Source organism: Gastrolobium bilobum, unplaced genomic scaffold (assembly GCF_033153095.1).
Source record: "Gastrolobium bilobum isolate Gb01-03AN ecotype WA unplaced genomic scaffold, APGP_CSIRO_Gbil_v1 utg20052, whole genome shotgun sequence".
NCBI lineage: Eukaryota > Viridiplantae > Streptophyta > Magnoliopsida > Fabales > Fabaceae > Gastrolobium > Gastrolobium bilobum.
In genome coordinates, this window is record NW_026897458.1 from 6,405 (window position 1) to 27,754 (window position 21,350).

The 21,350-nt window shown below is 30.8% G+C and overlaps 1 protein-coding gene across 2 annotated transcripts; it reads right to left on the reverse strand.

Moving 5' to 3' along the window:
• Positions 1–2,736: 2,736 nt before the first annotated feature.
• On the reverse strand, positions 2,737–6,118 carry LOC133307073 (protein neprosin-like). 2 transcript variants are annotated; one of them, XM_061507492.1, is made up of 7 exons: positions 5,797–6,118; positions 5,083–5,163; positions 4,713–4,955; positions 4,434–4,598; positions 4,266–4,319; positions 4,003–4,149; positions 2,737–3,395 (listed from the first exon to the last, which is right to left on the reverse strand). In XM_061507492.1, the coding sequence occupies exons 1-7, from the start codon at positions 5,953–5,955 to the stop codon at positions 3,018–3,020; spliced, it is 1,227 nt and encodes a 408-aa protein (XP_061363476.1). In that variant the 5' UTR covers positions 5,956–6,118; the 3' UTR covers positions 2,737–3,017. The 2 variants fall into 2 exon arrangements, with proteins under 2 accessions (XP_061363476.1, XP_061363475.1); XM_061507491.1 differs by having other exon boundaries at positions 4,713–4,973; positions 5,077–5,163.
• Positions 6,119–21,350: the final 15,232 nt, after the last annotated feature.

Here is a 21,350-nt window from a genome sequence, read left to right on the forward strand (position 1 = left end):
AACCACCTAATATTTTCTCCTCTCATACGATCAACTGATCTATCATCATTTGCTTCAACAAAAAGATTTTTTTGCTTGGCATCACCCCCATGTAGGCTGCATTTACACGGGTACATGATATGACAAAATTTTTATAATATTGGTATAGGATAAAATATTATATAGAAATGATAATATATTGTATACAAATATAAAAGTGTAAATAATTAAGTAATTATATTAACGGAAAAACTACTCTCATGTTGTTGAAAAGTAATTATCTTTTTTACCCACTCATCGATTCTTGTGTAGCTCAATTTTGAGTTATTTTTTATTTTTTATAAGTGAGTGGGCCATTTTCATAATCGTGTCTATAGTATTCTTCTACAATGAGATTAGATTAATAAAACTCTTATATCATAAGACGAATATAATTGATATAATATTTTTTAGGCTTTAATGTTTCTATAGTGAAAGTAGATAAATTATCTACATTCACTCCCAAAACGACGTCGTTTTGGGTTGAAAAATTAAAAAATTATAATAAGAAAAACTATTATAAGTTTATAACCCTGAAATAAATTATAATTACAAAAATACCTTGATTTACGTCTCAAAACGACGTCGTTTTGGTCTCAATGTAGATAACTTATCTACATTGACGGCAGAAAAAATGAACCCTATTTTTTAATTCAAAATTTTCAACAAATCTCCGTAAAACATATCAATTAAGCAAAAATAACCAAAAGGGGCATAAGATTTGAAAATATGAAATTCCAAATCAATGACATAAGAGCTTTGCAAAACTGTGTGTTTTGAAAGGATTGACTTGTACTTTAATATATCAGTATATCACCTGTTGCAAAACTTGACCAAGGTATACCAAAAAGTATCTGATAAAAAGAAAAAAAAGTATTGGATACATATACTCATGTGTACCCTACTAGTCTACTACAAATACTGATATGATATACAAACTCAAACTCAAGAAGGGTACAACAATCATTTAGGAATGCCCATGCATTATTAGTTAGGTTGCAACTTTGTTCGTCTCTTTGTGCAGATTCAGTCGCTGGCATGGACCGCAACATTGCTCAATCAACGTGTTTCGCTGCATCACCCAAGCTTACCAGAAACGAGGGTGGTACCATACTAAAAGAGGTTGGTTTAAATGGTACATGTTTAATTTTGTTTATGAAAGATTTTGAATTTAAATCATTGTGAATGTAAAAAATTTCGTTTGGGAGAATTAACTCCACATGATATATGAATGTTTTTGACTCGAACATAATTATTTCTAGTAAAGAATACCTTTTGTTTATAATAATAATAATAAGGGTGTGGCCGTGCTTATTGGATAAATTTTCACTAAGTTCACACTATAATTTTATAACAATCCAAGTTGTCCTCTCAATATTAGATTATCTCTCAATATAAAACTTCTTATTCTTTTTTTTAAAACAAAACTTCTTATTTCTATATCCATATAAATTGATCTTGTCCTCTCTCTATATATTATTCCTGATTTACATTTTTGCAGTTGCTGTACGTGCAACAATCAAATACTTGCCATATATATTTCTGATTTTACCATATATATATATATAGGGCTTATCATTTTTCAAGCTGTTTGAGATAACTTTATCTCCAGCTACTAAATCATAACCATTCAGAGATGAATCAATTAATATAAGGAAATAAATAAACAAAAGTACTATATTTTTGGGTGGCCGAAGATAAATATATCTCAAGTTACTTGAGAAATATTTTTCTCATATATATATAAGGGTTTTAGTTTGTCCTTTAACACGACACGAAAAACATTCCTACACACACAATATTTTGTGGAGCCCACACTTTTTAAAGCAAAAAAAAAAAAAAAAAAAACTAAAACACGCAAAATTAATCTCTATAACATTACACAATCACTTTTCCTACAACATAACTCTTATAAAACCCAAATATATATATATATAGAGAGAGAGAGAGGGGGGGGTAGAATCCTTTGACACTAGTGTCAAATTTGAAATTTGACACTTCATCTGAGAGTCATTAGATCAAAAAAGATCAAGAACTCTGATTTGTAAGCATAGGTATATAGGTATTACGATTACATTGTATACACACTTCAACTGATCTAGTAAAAGACAAATTATTCAGACTAAGATATTCATATATTTTCATACAGCCTAACACCATTATAACTAAAATTTAAACTTGTTACCATGTAAGTATACACATCATATCCCCTTAGGGTTTAAACTTTTCACTATCAATTAAAAATGATACTAAACTAACTTTTAATATATATATATATTATATAACAAAAAAAATAAAATCCAAATAAAAATAAGTGGGCCTACAACTTTTTGGTCCCGCATATTCACAGCCTTTAATGATATATAAGGATGGATTTGCAGGATGGAGAAAGTGATTGAAAAATGTGTGGTGGTGGAAGTGGGCCACTTTTACAAAAAAAAAGTTGAAATGCAAACAAAAGTACTGTCAGCCACTCACATGCAACCCTTTCTCAAGCATCTTTTAATAAGGCCAAATACAATTTCTTTTTTCTCATTTTTCTTTCATTGGTCACACTAACTTTCACTTTATTTAATTGATAGATTCTCCAAGCATGGACATGGCACCATATTATCATTTAAAATTATGGAACAAGATCAGTAACACATTCTGGGAGTACATTCTAGTTTTAGTAATCACAAAAGACTAAGAAATATAGAGGAACTCGCTCCATTGCCATTGACACACACTCCTATAGAGAGGAGTGGACAAACAAATAAAATACAAGGATGTTATAAAGGCCTGTTTCTTTAGGCTTTTGAGAAACTTGGCCACACTTCCCCACTAAGCTTACATGGAGAATCTTTCAATATAAAATAACAGTCAAAACTTTCCACTACAGAAAAAGGGTATACAAGATAGAAGAGAAGGGCTTTAACACTAGGATGATTGAATGATACAAGAGAGACTACAATTTTTCTTTTTCTTTTTTTTCTTCTTTTTAGTTCATCTTCTTTAGCTCATTGACAATTTGGGTTTTTGCCAGGGCCTCCAAAGTAGAAGTAATGGCCCCAATCCCCATTACTGCCTGTTTGGACATCGTAACAGTTTGATTGCTCAGTGAAGGTGCCAATACCTTTGGGAGCCTTGAGATTATTGGAGCTATCAACCACTTGAACATTCCTGAAGTAGCTTGCCTTGCCAAATCCCTCTTCAGGAAAATGACCACTACCCATTTGAGTTGAGGTATGTTGACCATCAGGCTCAGAATTAACAACTTCTCCTCCCCACTCAATCATGGAAGCACTGTCAGCCAAATATGAGAACAGGAAAGAAGGCCAATAACCCAATACGTAGTCATTCCCAAATTGCATCCACCAGTGCCCCTCTTTTGGATCCTACAAGCAAAAAAAAAGGAGAGAAAATCACTTAAACAAATTTCATGATGTCAAGTATTTGGTTTTGGCCACATTGTATTGTAAAGGGTTAAAGGAAGATAAAAATACAAGTGGTCTACATGTGTTCTGTGCTATGCACTTATAGGTATAAGCCATTCATAATAACTTTTCAAAAGTTCCTATAAGATGAATTGACAGTGTCCTGTCATCAATTACAATTGGGGTCCATATCATGGTCAAAAGAAATTGGGAAGAGATCCCTAGTATCAGTGTTACAAAGATGATTCTAACTATGATGCCACTGCCACTGCCACCAAGAATGCTTTCAATAAAAAGCTTTAATTAACCGGTTGATAAATGAAAACATGAAGAACTAAAGATTCCCATACTAGCTATACCCTATCAAACATGATGGGCACCTTGAATCTTCCACATGTCATGTTTCATACCTATGGGAGAACGATGATAGGTTTCAAGAATCCAAGCACTTGGGACATTACAATGGTCCACATACCAAACACCTAGTTTGAAGAATGACGAGACTCATCGTGCTCAAAAGCTGGTTTACTTCTGCAGATTAATAATGTTATAATTTATGAGATTTTACCTTCCAGATAAGAATACTGATATCAAACTGTGAATTCCGGTATGCTGAAATTGGAGAAATGCTTGCACCCATTGCTATTTCACTGTTGACTTGAATAAATCCAGAGCAAAGAAGATTGTAGCAGCCTGTAGCTTGATATGCATCACTCTGCAAAATGCATAAAGAGAGTTTGATGAAAAAGAACATTTTTTGGACTAACATAACAATTAGAACAAAAATGAAAGCCAAATAGAGTTAGGCATGCTTAAAATATAGAAGCTTACCGTCCAGTAGGTGAATAGCCGTGTGTTGTTATCACCATATAAATCTGGACTAACCTGTAATCATGTACACGCAGTCATTACTATTTACAAGGAAAACAAGAATTTCAAAATCAAAGACAGGTCCTCAAGTTTTGATGCTCAAATAAATAAATGCTGATTCTTTAGTACCTGCCAGCCAGCTTCAATGCTGTTAAGATCTTGACCAAATGAGCCTCCTAATATCCAGAGCTGAGACAAGCTGAACTCATTAGGCTGCTGAATCTTGGGTTCCCACACATTTATAGTGGCTTTTGCTCCATAGTACTTATCTCCTTCAACATAAGCTATTGCATGCTGATCAACAACAACACAAAAATACACAATCAGGAAATTAATTAGACAAAGAACACTTGAAAGAGGAAACAAGAAAGGTTGATAACACTACAAGGCATTCAAAACAATTCTTACCTGATGACCACTCTGGTTTATTAGATCAGGCTGTGCTGACCTGGGCTTAGGGATAGTTCTGTGCTTCTTCCTTCCATATCTTTTGACTGAGCTTGCTCTCAGAACATCCTCCTCCTTTGTTCTCCTGATGGGTATTGTGTCCTCAGGGCATTTACCATTCACATGCCACAGCTGAGTGATGGGAGCATTGGATTTTTCTTGGGGGTTTTCAGATAATTTGTTCTCATCAAAAAGCCCTTCAGGGTGGAAACTAGGTCTTGTCTAATTAACCAAAGCATAGAGTTAGAAAGAACCAAATAAAAAATAAAGGAAAAAAAGGAGAGAAAAGAACATTAAGTACAGATCTTGAATGAAGAAAATGGACCTGAATTTTGTGATCTTTGAGGAAAGGATGATCAAAGGCTGGCTGCTTAGAAACATGCACGCAGTCTATTATATCCCCATCTGGGCTCTGCAACAATGATAAATCATATTATTAACACTTGAAATACTATGTTAACAAAATCGAAACTTAAAAACAATTCTCTTTAGTATCTTTCTACTTTTTAAAATTCAGTAGCTGATTAAAAAAATAATAGAAAAAAAAAGTAAATCATTACCCATTTCTTTCTTTCAGTACTTTCTCATCACTGCTTCAAAATCCAATCAATAATTTCTTCAAAAAGGGATATGATTTATTTTGGAAGAGGGGGAGGTAGGTATAAGTAGAAAAAAAAGAAAGAGAAAAAGTCACATGGCTTAAGAAATCAAAACATCAATATAAAAGATCTACATTTTTAAAAAAAAGAAAAAAAAATCACAGAATGCTTAAAAACAAAAACAAAAAATCAGTAGCAAAAGCTTGCAACAGAGGGGCATTTGATTTTTAAGTGAAAATAATTTGAAGGCACAGAACCATTCCAGCAACACACTACACTTCAGCAAACAAGGAAACGAGGGGCAAAAAAAAAGTAATCTTTTTCACAAAACCAGGCTATTTTCTTGGGAACCAAACAGATTAAACCAAGAAGAAATAGAAATACAAAAAATGGGGTGGATGGAGAAGAACCCAAAAGATAAAAAAAGATAAAAATGAAGGAAGAACCTGAATAGTCTTGACAGCAGGCTTGTTCAAGCGATTCAAATGCTTGTTGACCTCAAGCTTTTGCCTTGAAGCACTAAGCCTAGCCCCAGATGAGAGAGAGATGAAAAGACCCCATAAGCAGAAAAGAAGGAGCAAAGTAACAGCAGAACCAGAACCCATAATAACACAGCCTTCAAATCCAGCAACAAGAGAAAACACAACCTCAGCCTTCAAAACCTTGAAGTTTTGCAGTGGAAGAGGTTGGTTTTTTCCTTCTTCAACCACAAAAATCCAACCACACTAACACTAGCTAGCCACTGCCCACTTTTCTTACTTTCTTTGAAGGGAGGGTTCCACTTCACAGTAACGCTAAGCTAAGGCTCTTTTGTTTTATTCCCCTTTCTATATTGTCTTTTATTTCTCTCTCTCTCTCTCTCTCTCTCAATATTATATTATTAGTCAATCAATTAATGACAAACCATTCTTTTTAATTCTTTCCATTAATTCATGGATTGATAGTTTAATACTTTAATTTAATTCCGTTGAGTCAGGTAAAATTAAAAGGGAATAATTTTCCATCAATGCACGTGTTTAGTAGTAAATGTATTTTTTTAAAAAAATTATTTATTAATTCATCCATTACTCAATAAATTTGATAATTAAATTTATTTATTTATTACAATCTGTTTGTATTGACTTATTAAAAAAGCCTTTTTTATGACTTTCTTATTTTAAAAGTGCTTTTTATAAAAGTTAAAGTTATTTAAATTTTTAAAAAAATATTTGATTTTTGAAGAAATTATTTGACTTTTGACTTCTGTTTTTTTTGTAAGCTAAAAATTTTAACTTCAAAAAAAAATAAATTTTTAACTTTTTTTTATGACTTTTGTTTTTTTTAAAACAAACATCAAAGCAGACATTTTTCAAGAATTGCTTTTTTCTTAAAAAAAAATTTGTTTGAAGGTATGCTTTTAAAAAAGAGTCAATTTTTTTTAGCTTCTAAAACACATAAGTCAAAGTCAAGTACTTTTTCAAAAATCAAATATTTTTCAAAAATCTAAATAACTTTAGTTTTTACAAAAAAAAAAACTTTTAAAATAAGTAAGATATAAAAAAAATACTACTTTTAAAAGCCCATCTAAATAAGCTCTAAGTTAAACATAAAAAATCCCCCAATTAAATTTTAACATCCAAATTTTAAAACTAAAATATTTTATATTAATTGTAATCCCTGTATTGGTGGTTAAAAGGATCTCTTTCCAACTCTCTCTTTCTTGTCATATTCCCTATGTTTTTTCTCACTGTAAATGAAGAAATAAATGGTTTCGTTGTTATAAGAAATAATTTTATATTATAGAGTTTAGACATATATAAAATTATATAGATCTATTTTTTTTCTTTTTATATAATCCTACATAAGTCTCATATACTCTCGGGTATAGATAAGAAAAATATTTCTTATAATATAAGAAATATCAATTTAATAAATAAATAACAAAAACGAAATCATCAACTTCTCTCTCTTGTTTTTGTTCTTAAATGTTTTCGGTTTCTGTTACAAGAAAAAAATTAAAAAAACAATCTTAGGTTTTTGCACGAGGGGGAAAACCAAAAAGCAATGGGAAATAAAATAGTAATAAAAAAGAGGTAGGTTATATTTATAATTTTTTTTTATAATCCTTTATAATTATATCTTAACACTGTTGATTTCTGTCAATCAATAGTTATGATTTTTACAAATTAAACTCATTAATTAATTATTATTTTATAATTAAATAATAATCATTGATTGACAGAAATCAACGATATTAAGATATAATTGTAAGAGGTTGTAATTTTTTTTTATAAATATAACCTATAAAAAAAATGAAAATCAAGATTGTGGGAATATGTGGGTCTATGCGTTTCGTTTTTTCACGAATAACTGCTGCAGTGTCCACACGCTGGTTTTGTCGTTTAAATAGACACTCTCAAATCTTAATTATAAATTGCGTCTGTGGCTGACCCAATAGGACTTTACAGCCACTTTACCGTTTTATCCTTTACATTTCAAACTTGTCAAGTCCTTCCACTTTTTAGTATTTTTTTTCATTAAGATAGCTTATAAAAAAATAAGAAAAAAATACTAACCATACAAATATTTTTTTAGGGCCTATCTAAACACACCTTAATTAATTTATTACTCAATTATTGAAATTATAGACATAATTCAAATTATAGCTTATAAATTTTTTTCTTTTCATTTTTCCTTTCTTTTAAATCTGTGTTGCATAAAACGGATTTCACTTTTAGACCCACCAAGAGTCCAAGACTACAATTTTCTTTTTCACATAAAAAGAGCAACTTTTTTCCTAAGCTCTGACTTTGACTATCCGTTACTCTCTGTTTTTATTAAATTCGTTTAAGAAAAATTATTAATAAATGATACTTCTTGGTTGTATTTCATGTCAATAGTTAATGGGGTTTGTATCTACCATATCACATGACACAAAAAAAAATCTTACACATACAATATTTTGTGGAGCTTGCACTTTTTGAAGCAAAAAATAATAATTAAAGCACGCAAAATGAATCTCTATAACATTACACAATCACTTTTTCTACAACATAACTCTTATAAAACTCATACTTAATTGATATGTTATTAGGGGAATGTTACTCTTACTTTACATGAGAGTAATTTTCTCATGTTACAAAGAGAAGCCATGTGGGGTCCATCATTAAAGGATAAAAAAGAAAAAAAAAAGTTGGTGAAATTTTCGAAGTCAGATAATATGAGATAATTACATCAAGTAAAATAAAAATAATATTTATCATGTTATTATCTTCGAATTCCTTGCAGCATATGTCAAATTCATTAAATTTTTTTAGAGATTTGATTTTTTCATGTTATATAAAACTTATTTTCTCATTTAGTGATGGGTATCACATTTATTAAAAAAAAAAATTACACGCAAATTAAAAAGCTACAATATGATAAAACAATTTTCTAATGTAACGTGGGAAGTTTTTCCCATTTTTTAATCTTTAGGGGCTATTTGATAGAGAATAAATTTATTTTACCCAAAAATTTAGATTTCTAAGAATATGGTAAAAAATGAATTTTTCGAAAATGTTACTAAAAAGTTGTTTGAAGGCCAAAATATCTAGGAAATATTGGGTTACTTTTCTTAATCTTATGTTTGGTTGTATTAAATTTCCTCTTGCCATGTGAATCCTATAATACCATTTTCTGAATGGTATTCTTAGATGGTCTTTTCAGAAAATTTTACGCACAAAATAAAATCTTGAAAAAATCAGATTTCTGAAAAAAAATTAGAAATCTCGTACCAAACTTGGATAAATAAAATTACCAATCTCAATTTTCCAGAAATCCTAAAAAAAACATATACCAAACACCCCACAACTGTCAAAATTACATTATGCCCAGTTTCAAATAAAATAACCAGTATGCTAAATTTCATGGCAAATCGGGCACAATGAGTGGTCATTCTTATTCTGAGGTTAGAATTTTCTTTTAATTTTCCACGAAAAAAGAATCAATATATTATTTTAATAAAAATTATGAAAATATGGTCATTTTAAACTAATTTACGAATATATTGCACTGAGTTGCGCCTCCGATAAGAGCAACAAGTCACGCCTCACATAGGCACAACCTATGCAAAGTTGCCGCCCACACGGGCGCGATTGGTTGTGCCCCACACAGGCGTGACTTTGCACCATTCACACGCTGACATGTGGCACAAAATTCAATATTTTAACCGTAAAACTTCAGAAGGTCGTAACTTTTGACTTGGGTGTCTGAATCAGGTATTTTTTTATTCAACATAATTTTTCAAGATCTATGCACTGACTTCTTATTTTAGGGGATTTAGGTAAAAAAAAATCCAACCTTTTTTCGAATTTAAGATATTTTTCCGTAAAACTTCAGAAAGTCATAAATTTTGACTAGATGTGCAAATCTCGTGGTTCTTTTTATTCCTTATAACTTTTTGAAAGCCACGCGTGGCAAGTTCGAAAAGGGGATTTGGTTAAATAAATTTTCCAAAATATGGGACCACATTATATTATATTACCATTTTCTCAAAATCATTTTAAAAAAAAACTACATATTGTGGACACCCGAGTAATAGTTCGTGTAATCGATTACATAAGCTCAATCTTCCCACATAACTTTTTTGGAAATTTGGAAAGATTGAGCTCATGTAATCGATTACATTGAGCTCAATCTTTCAAAGTTTTATGGTAAAATATATTAAATTTGATTTTTTTTGTCTCAATCCCCTACAACGAGATATTATTGCGTAGATTTCAAAAAATTATGTGGAATAACAAAAATCACCTGGTTCGGACATCCGAGTCAAAATTTACGGTCTTCCGAAGTTTTACGATCAAAATAATAATTTTTGTATCACGTGTCAACGTGTAAATGGTGCAAAATCGTGTTTGGACGAGGCTCGACTTTACACAGGTTGCGCCTGTGTGGGGTTCGTCTAGCAGATGAATCGCGCTTACTTGGAACACTATTGACTATTATAGATTCGTAAATTGGTTTCAACCTGTTATATTTTCATAATTTTTTATTTAAATAATAATATATTATTATTATTTATGTCAATTTTCCACACTAACATGTAAACGATAATTTCAGAAAGTAATTGATCATTCAGTAAATGAATAATAGGTGGGTCCATTTGTCAGTAAAATATAATGATTGATTATTTTTAATCATTCATAAGGGAATCCGATGATAATATTATTTAACTGAAATTGCATGCTCATTATGCAATTCTCAGAGAATCACCTGCAACTTGGCGTCTCATCCACGATCATGTGTTTCTTTTATTTTATTTTTTGCGTTAATCTAAAGACAAAGATTCCTTTGTTCCAATTCTAAAATATGTTTTCCTTTTGAATCATATTCCATATTTTCTTTTTCTAGGAATCGTAGTGCAATTCTACATCAATCAAATAAACAAAACATATCAAGACGATAATAATGATCTGGATTTGCACAAAAGAACCTTTGCACACGACATATAACTTAAATACTATTCAAATGATATACGAATGAAGGTACAAGTTTCCTTATCATTGAGTTCCAGTTAACATGTACCATAGAATGTAGAGTTATAAATGAAGTTCTAATTTAATGCATTATTAATAGAAAATAGATACAGTAGGTAAGAGCTATTGAAGCCGATAAAATATATGAATTGTTGTAAAATAAAGAGATTTAGAGAGATCAAGATAAAGCTCATCTGCTCAGTTTATCGATGGTCGTTCAATCTCTTAATATTGAGAAATATTTTTTCCGTCCTCGAGAAAAATTATAAAGAAATCATTTTGTCTTGGAGTACCACAGGGCATAGGTAAATGAAACAGGGTGTGAATGTGGGAAAAAAAATTTGTGCTCCATGACTAACAAATGATCTGGTGCTCCTTCTCACAACATTGATTTTTTATTTTTTATTTTTATCCCTATTATTTTTCTCTTTTCCAACTTTACTATTTTATTTACACTAAGGGACCACCTAAGAAATAGTGGTCCCAGACCATAATAAATAATCTCGTGAATGTGAATGTATGGAACAATCACCAATATGTTAAAATTTTTATCTAATTGTCATGCGAATAATATTTTTTATTAGACTGTCACGTGTCATAATCCGCTACGACTGGTAGCGAATTACGTTCTCCAATGATTTTGTGACACGTGACACACTTTCGCAGGAAAAAGCTGACGTGTCATAATTCACTACCAGTGATAGCGAATTTAGTCTGCAATATGGTCATGTGTTATGACGCGTGACAATCTGGTAAAAAATACTGTTCGTGTGGTATTTGGTTAAAAATTTTGTCAAAAAATGGCATGTTGACCAGTGTTCCTGAATGTATCTTGCTAATAATACATGTCTTGATATGATATTTTTCTATAAGGGGGTGTTTGGTTTAAGTTCTTGAAGAGGATTACCGGTAATCCTTCTTTGGTAAATGTAATTACCACGTTTGGTAGAAGGAATAAATTACAATTCCCGGATATCCAAGGATTACCGGTAATTTGATTTATAAAGAAAAGTCACTATTCAGATTACCAAAAATAATATGGTAATTCAGAATACCAAGTAAAAGGAAAGCACAATAATAAATTTTGAGACAAAAATATCCCAATACACATAAAAATCGAGACTCAATCTATCAATTACAAAAGTAAAAATAGTTTGAGGTTATTTTTGTAAAATAACCTCATATTCCAAGTCATATTTCGTTCTAAACCAAATATGGAATCAGTAATTTTTACCCAATATTCCCGGTAATATTTTGACGAACCAAACACCTCTTTCGTAAGATTCCAAGTAAACTCAATTTCTACTGAATTCCCATTAATCATAATTCCCGGTCACCAAAAAATTTCTCTTGTACCAAACACACCCTAAATGTGCTTATAGGATATATCCATTTTGCAACACAAATACTTTGAAATGGAATAAAAATTTGTATTTCATTATCTTCGCATAACACATGATATGAGATTATTTTATCAAAAAATTCAAAGCTTGAGTTAATTGGGTACACAAATTTTGTTGGAATTAATGAATGAATTAATGTACAATGATCCATTGGTTATGAATAAGAAGTGGGTTAATAAAGAAAAGAGAAAAAGGGAAGATGAAGAGGTGTGTGGGTTTCAACAAGTCCCACATTGGACAATTAGTAGGAAATGGGAGAGTATATAAGCTCTCACTTCCCTCTCTTAGATTGGCCCTTGGGTCACTACATGTTTTATGTAGGGGGGAGAGCTAGGTGAGCATTGGTTCACCACACGCGCGCGCCGCCGCCGCCGTCCGTCCGGCCGGATCGGTTCGGTTCATAGTGTGTAATAAAAAAATAATTTTTTATTAAATTATTTTTTGATATTTTGTCCAAAAAAAATTTACCGTTGCTTCCCTCCAACCAAAAACGTTTCTACCCGCCGGTTTTTTGATCAGTATTGAACCGAACCGGTTCTTTCCCTTCGTGAACCAGTCACCACCGGTTGTGTCTGCTCGCTGAACCGGTCACCGGTCGTATCTGTTCGTCGGAACAGTCACCGGTCGCACCCGTTCGCCGCCATCAGACACGGCGGTTCGCCGCCGGCGACTGTTCATCGTGACCGGTCAGTGTCTATAAATAGATACTGACACCTTCAGAAATCCATCCAGTTTTTTTCCTGCACTTAAACTCTGTCGGAATTTTTCTTCTTCCGGTTTTGCATACTGTTGTTCATCCTCCGGTGTGACTTCCTCTGGCATTTTGTTGTGTTCGTTTGGGCTGTTGATTGGTAGTGCCACCATTCTTCAGACGAAATCCGTTCTATCCTGGGAGACAAGTGTCCATCAACCTTAGGCATCAGTGAGGGGGCAAATTGTCTTAGGGAGACACGTTCTGTGGGCTCGGATTTAATTCCTCTTATACTGCATATATTCATCCTTTCATTCTGTCTGTTTCATCATTCTGCCACTGACAAGTAAGTCTGTTTTTAATATTTTTAATTACACAGTGATAATCCTGATCATCTACCTCCACTGCTTTATACATGGGTTCAAATCTATTAGTGATATAATATCACCCACTGTCTTCAATAACAAATTTTGGGTAAGAATTTGTATTCACATATGGCGGTGCTATAATCTCTTGACGATCAATGAAACAGACTTTAACAACAACATCTTCAAATCATACATAATACATTACATTATATAAGCTGGTTGAGAATATGTATCGCTAAGATTAATGATTCAACATATACAAAAAGGAGGTGGCCTTGAAATGATCAAGGAAAGAGTAACATTATTTTAAGAAGATAATGTCGCATATATTGCTCAAATAAGGGAAGGTTACATTAAAAGAGACATATTCCCCCGTAATTGATGTAACTATATTTAGATTTTCAATTAGTCTTGCAATCTTCGAAGGATGTTGTTGTTACTTATTTATATGGATCATTAGATAATGATATCTACGTGAAGGCTCCTGAACGACAAAAAATGCTTGCAGCATATACGTCTAAACCTCAAGAGATGTATTCCATTAAATTAAAAAGATCATTTTTTGGACTAAAATAATATGAAAAACTATGGCATAGTCATCTTAGTGAATATGTTATTAAAGAAGGATTTTAAAAAAATCTCATTAGTCCATGTGTTCTTATTAAAAGATATTATGTGAATTTACCATCATTGCGGTATATATTGATAATTTAAATATAATTGAGAATTTTTAAGAGCTTGAGAAAAGATCGGTCACCTTTGTGTGAGGTGCGACTTTGCACAAATTGCATGTGTGAAATACATCTTTACATATGACTCGCGTCTGACAATAATAATTTTGTAAATTGATTTCAAACTGTTATGTTTTTTTAAATTTTTATATAAATACTAATATATTATTTTTTTTCATCGAACAATGTGTTAGAAACATTCATTTAGGCATTGCACACAACTCTTGTCATTGAATCATTACCCTCGAGCTAAGTTTAATAGCGATCATCTCTTATTCATGACATATTGACACCTTTTTAATAAACATAATCCATTATCAGTTTAGAAAAAACTCATACTTAATTTACAATAAATATGAATATATATTGTGGTGGTGTTATTATTATTTAGAGGGTAATGGAGATGTCATTATCGGTAGCACATAAGTACTAGTAGGCAGTAGCAGGGTGAAGTCACAGAGGTAAAATCCACGAATGGTTTCACAAGATGAAATGCATCACATCACTGACCCTACACGTGTACAGTCACGTCTCAGAGGCACAGGCACAGGCACGCCCGTGACCGTCACCGAATCGATGAGTGTACGGTACGAGGCAGCGAGTTTGAATGGTAAATTAAAATTAATACAAAAATCGGAATTACGCAACGGTTGAAACTTTGAGACTTGAGATGACAAGAAGGAATCCAATGCTGATATCATTGACCCCAGCGAAACCATGAGTCCCCGGTAAAAAAAATATCAATTAATAAAAAAAAGTTTTCTCACTCCGTTAAAAAAAAAAAGGGGTTATATATAATGGTTTGTTATTTATCATTTTAAATGACATAAGTTATATTTTTTTAAGAAAAAGATAGACACATAAAAATAAAAATCATGAGAGAAAGAAAGTTGGTGATTTTTTTTTAATTTAAAATTAAATAAACTTTTTTTTCTGTATTTGTCTCTCTGTTAAAATGACATAATTTTACGTCATTTTAAATGACAAACATTTTTCTCTATATATAAAGATGGTAACGTTAAAGGTTGGAATGCTAACAGGTAGGGGTGTTCATCAACCGATCCAAATCGATTCAAACCGCGGTAACCGAATCGAAAAACTGAAAACCGAAACAAATCCGCAAATTTTAATTGGATTGAATCGGTTTTCGGATTGACTGATGAAAACCGATCCAATATATCAATTCCCCTCTACCTACTTGGGTCTTTCCCTATCATAGCCCAAAACTTTCTAAACCCAAGATCCATTAGTCCATCAATTAAACCCAAGAAAAAAACCTAGTTACATCTCGTTAACAATATTTCATTTGTGTAGAGCTTCATATTTCATTGCAAAAAATAATAATATTATCGTTTACTAATACTTTTCTATTTAAAAAAAATAAAATTTACAAAGCCACTATATACAAAAGATATTATTCGCACAATAGTCTTGAAACAAATTTTAGGATTTTCAATAAACCGAAAACCGATCCAATCCAAACCGAAAAAAATTGGATTGAATCGGATTTGAAAAAAATTCCAAACCAAATGGATGATTACATGATCAAACCGAAGGGATTGGATCAGATGATTTTTGCTTCCAAAACTGATCCAATCCAGACCGCGAACACCCCTACTAACAGGTGTCTATTATTGAATTCCCTCGATATATAAGAAATAATTATTTTATGTTACATAGGATAATTATCTTATACAATAAATATAATTTATCGGGGTCTACTACTTTTTTTTTTTAAAGAAATACAAAAAGGCTTGCAAATCTATATATATATATATATATATATATATATATATATATATATATACATATATATATATATATATATATATAAAAGAGATTTCAATATTGAAAACTTCGCTGATGTGTCACTCCCTACTTAATTCTGAAAATTGTGTTCACACTACATGGCATACAAAAACTTTCCTTCTTTGGTAAATTGAAAAAAGAATTTCTTTTAAAAATTGATTTTTTTTTAAATCGAAAAATAAATGACCATTTGTGGTGGCAGACAAGGCATTGAATGTTCCACTGCCCATCACATTGGAATTGGTCAGCTGATTTAATTGCTTTTTACATTAGAATTTTGAAATTCAAAATTTGATTGCTCATTTATTTGGAATGACTCATCTGATCTAAAATTCGAGGCTGCATTTTTGTTTATTATACTCGACAACAATTTAAATTTTATCTTATCTTACATCGTTTAAGTGCAGCATTTATATTTATATTAATTAAACCTTAACGAAAATACCTAATACATGATTGTTAAGCATCAAAAAGATGTTCCCTCCCAATGTTTAATTATAACACAGCCATCGTCCATAAAATTATGCAACTTATTTCAAAGCATCATTTATTCCTTCCAACAAATGGCTTTACAACAACATCAACAAATTCTAAAATTTAGATTATAACAAATTCAAACATCATGCACCATAACTGAACACCACACAGATGCAGCATAACATCACACAAATTAAAAATATTCAAGAACAGCTTCAATGATCAATTTCTAAATATAGTTCAACAACAGCAAAAAAATAATAATCCCAAATCGTCATCACAGACATTCTTAAATTATCAAGCACGAAGAAAATATATCCACAACTCGCAGAATACAAAAAAATATCCCCAGGAAGCCTTAAATAATCCTTGCAACTTTTGCAGTAGTATTGCAAATATCGATAAACCCTTTCTTCCATCCTGGCACGTTTGCAGAAGAAGGACCCTCGATGCAGATAAATTTTAAACTCTTCACCCGTTGACATCTTATTCCATTGATTACCATTCAATTTTTGTATCGGGTAGCAAAAAAATCGTAGGAAAGCACTACGCAGCATTGAGGGCGTTTACTACGTAAATAACTAATCACAGTAGTATGAAACCTTCAGCCATGGAAAACGAAAAAAAGAGAATTAGTATCAAAAAATGAAAACTAATACATAACAACTTCCTTGTAAAGTAAACAAAAATAATAATAATATAACATTAGCTACACATATGAACGAAGAAAAAAAAAATGTAGGCAAGAACCACACAGCATGAAATACGACGAAACCTTCCGCCCTACAAAACGAAAAAAAGAGAATTAGTATACAAAAAATGAAAACTAATTCATAGCAACTTGTTTATAAGGTAACCAAAAATAATAATCATACAACATCCGCTACACATACGAACGAAGGAAAAAAAACGTAGGCAAGAACCACACAAAATAAAATACGATGAAAACTTCTGCCCTACAAAATGAAAAAAAGATAATTAGTATAAAAAAAAACGAATCGTAAAGATTATTTACGTCTTGTTTATAAGAAGATAGCATTGCAAAGATCAACAAACACTTTCCTCAATCTTGGCACGTTTGCAGAAGAAGGACCTTCCATTAAAATATGAAATGAAACGGAGAAAGCCAAAGAAAACAAAAAATAATACCAACACAACAACCCCTACAAACAGAAATGAAGAAAGAAATCGTAGGTAAGCTAAAAAAAATAAGAAACACAACTTCACTATTTATACAAAATGAATGCCAAAAACTCTCCAAATCTTTTCCCACCATCCATATTTTAAATTCAAATTTTGAAACCATTTCAAAATTCGAATTTTAGATCAGATGAGCAATTCCAATATAAAAAGCAATTAAAACAGCTAAGTCATTCCATTTCAAAATTTGAAATTTTTAGATCAGATGAGCAATTAAAACAGCTGAGTCATTTCATTTCAAAATTCGAATTTTAGATCAGATGAGTCATTCCAATCAAATGAGCAATCAAAATTCGAATTTCAAAATTTTAATGTAAAAAGCAATTAAATCAGCTGACCAATTCCAATATAATGGGCAGTGGGACATTCAATGCCTTGTCTGCCACCACAAATGGTCATTTGTTTTTCTATTTAAAAAAAAAATCGATTTTTAAAAGAATTCTTTTTCCAATTTACCAAAGAAGAAAAGTTTTTATATGCCATGTAGTGAACACAATTTTCAGAATTAAGCAATGAGTGACACATCAGCGAAGTTTCCAACATTGAACTCTCCTTTATATATATATATATATATATATATAGATTTTAAAAATCAAAATTAAGAAAAATATAAGAACGTAACTTTTTTGTTGGGAGAAAATATTGCTTATGATTTTTTTATGCCAAATGTAAGAATTTTTATTACTAACTTCATATTTCTAAACTTTTTTTTATAATTATTGAAACAAACTTACCCCACAAATAAAACTCAGTTAGTTAACTGGTCAAATTGATTAATCGACTATTTAATCAGCTTGGCTGTTGATTCGATTCCATTTTTACAAGTATGACACAAAAGTTGAAATTTATAATGTATTTTTTCCCTCTTTGTTCTTTTAGCTTTTATATATATATTTTTTTAATTTTTTTATCTTAAAAATTACTTTCATTTTTGTTCCTTTACATTTTTTTTTGTTACATATTCCTTTACATCTTTCTTTTATGCATAAATGTGCTTTTATTTTTTATTGTTTATATAAAGATGGGTTTTGTAATTCTTATTTAACATGAGAATTACAATTTTCCTACACCCCCTTCGATTTTCGTGCTTATATGGGTCCTACATATAATTTTTTCTAACACATGAGTTCCACATGCTTTTTATCTCTACAACATGAGATTTCAATTATCCTTCAACACGAGAATTATAAAATTTTATAAAGATAGGCTCTGCCTTTGAATGAATAAAACAGAAAGCGTTTTCTTATAAATATAACTGTGCAGTGCCACTATGTGGTGTTGATTTTTTAACATAATCTACAATGCACAAACAGAGCATGTTCTTGTGTCAGTGTCGGTGTCCCTCTGAATGGCGCATTTCCATTGCTCAGCTTCATAATAGGATTAGATTCATATGAATAAAATATAAGTCGTTCATATTATCCCAATATCAATGTGAACCGCAATGATAAATGCAACAAAAGATTGGACACAATAAAGGACAAGGTAAAGGTCTTGATACAAAGTCGACTTTATCAAATTATTGCCCTTTTAAGGGCCTATAATGGTGGGCAACTAGGAAAGCAAATGGTCCTTAGAAAGCTTCTAGATAGGGTTGAAATAAGTTGCATTAGACATAGTATATGCCATAGCCCATATGGAAAAAAAGGTAGGAATACAAGCTGGAAAATTTGATCATAATGATCCTCTGGGGTCTCCACATTTTCATCTTTTTAAGTTTATAAAGAATCATTTTACCAAAAAGAAAAAGTAAAAAGTTTATAAAGAATAGTTATCCTAGTGTCTTAATGTGTCAGTTCATATCATGACTACTAATTGCGTAATCTTATTAATATTAGAAAAGTACCGTAATCAACAAGGGTGGATATAACTTGATCATTAACAAATAGGGTGGATTTGGATGGAAATGAATGATCTACTGTTAAGGATAATGAAAGAGGATGCACACGTTATGGTTGAATAATTGACGATATATTCTTCATGCTATTTACCTTGATGTTATTCAAAGCATTTTTTGTCTTCATATTTTAATTATTTTTATTCAAACATATTATAAAAGATTGATAAAGGAATACCTGAAAAAGTTAGAATGTGAAAGAAATAAACTTCAGATTGATAAAGGAATATCATAATTTAGTAATTTTGATTTTTTTTGATACATTGAACTCTTTTTTTTTTTATATGAACCTGGAATTGATATATATTGTAACACCCCGTTCGTGTTAAGGTTTGTTATTATCACACATGATATTAAGTGTAATTATAATCACAATAATTGAATTAAATGATTATGGAATAAATTATTAATAGAAAACAGAAAAATATCAAAAAAGGAATTAAAAGAAAAATTTATGGATAAATTTAATTCAATTATTATAATTATAATTATGCTTAATACCATATATAATGATAACAAACTGATGGTGAACGAAATGTTACAAGGCAGATCTTATTCCGCCTAGTTACCCTAATGATTGGAAGAATGACATTCTAAAGAGAGGTTTATCATGAAATACCATTGTAAACATTTTAACTCAAGCTTATGTACCAAAATAATGAATTTCACAAGTTCACAATTTTTGTACAATGCATTAGCAAGAAAATAAAATAAAATAAAATAAAAAAAGTTGTGATAAGACACCCCTTTAGTCAGCTAACTTTTATAACTACGAAAGTCAATATCATATTAAAAACAAAATTATATTTTAATGAATGTAATAATTGATTTACTTATACGTTACTTTTTTTAAACGGGGTATGGTATCTTTGAAAAAGCTTCTAAAGATATCAAATGCTTTTTGAAGGTTTGGGCAGCAGTGATTACCTTAACTCTATGAATCAGTTTGGACCGTAATTTAAGGGAGCCTTTCTGGCATCACATAGCCAGCAAAGGCCCACCAACGCAAAAAATCTTCACTTGCTCACTGAACAAAAACAAATAAAAAAAGCACCACCCTCAGTCAATTTCTACTTCTAGCAATTGACTAACAAAGACAATGATATTAGATATACCCCACGTTGTCTTTACAATTGTGATGTGATATTCTATAGGTCAGGATTTCTAGTGGTCATTATCTTATTCGTAGTATATAGTTCATTATATGATATGTCCTTATATAGTTTATGACAATGTTGTAGCATCGTAAATTACATTCTCAATTTTATTGTTGATTTTATTTATATTTAATTTTTTTATTAAATCAATGAATAAAAATTAGTCTAAAACTTCTTATTTTTTATACATATTTAAATCTTTTACAGCGAGGGATACTGTATTATAAAATCAAAGGTTTAAGATTTTATAAAACACTTGTACCTGGGTGGGTGACAAATTATAGATAAGGAAAAAAAAAATTTACTTATTTATTTTCATTAATGGATATATCACTTACATTTCAATCTTTAAAATGCACCCCCTTACTTTAAATGAAGAAATCCAATAACCATCACTTTATGTGATCAAATCTAATAACTATAGAACGCAATTATGAGTCCAACACAATATACAAAAGAAGCAACTGAAAAAACAAGAAGAGAAAAAATTAAAAGGATTTGCATTGATAAAAATTCTGAGTCGCTGCCAGGGATTTTAGATTTGTAACGTTCCCATTGTTGCATTTGTTTTATTTTGGTGAACACGGTTATACAGCTACATATGTTATGTTAGATTTGCTCCATTTAAGACGAATGCTGCATATCCTAGTTTTGAATTTTGCCACCATTTATTCTTTAGCTTCTTGACCAAATGAACCTCCCAACTACATCATGTTAAATGAAAGAAATGAGTATAAAAAAAGGCCAAAATTTCATAAATATATGATGAAGG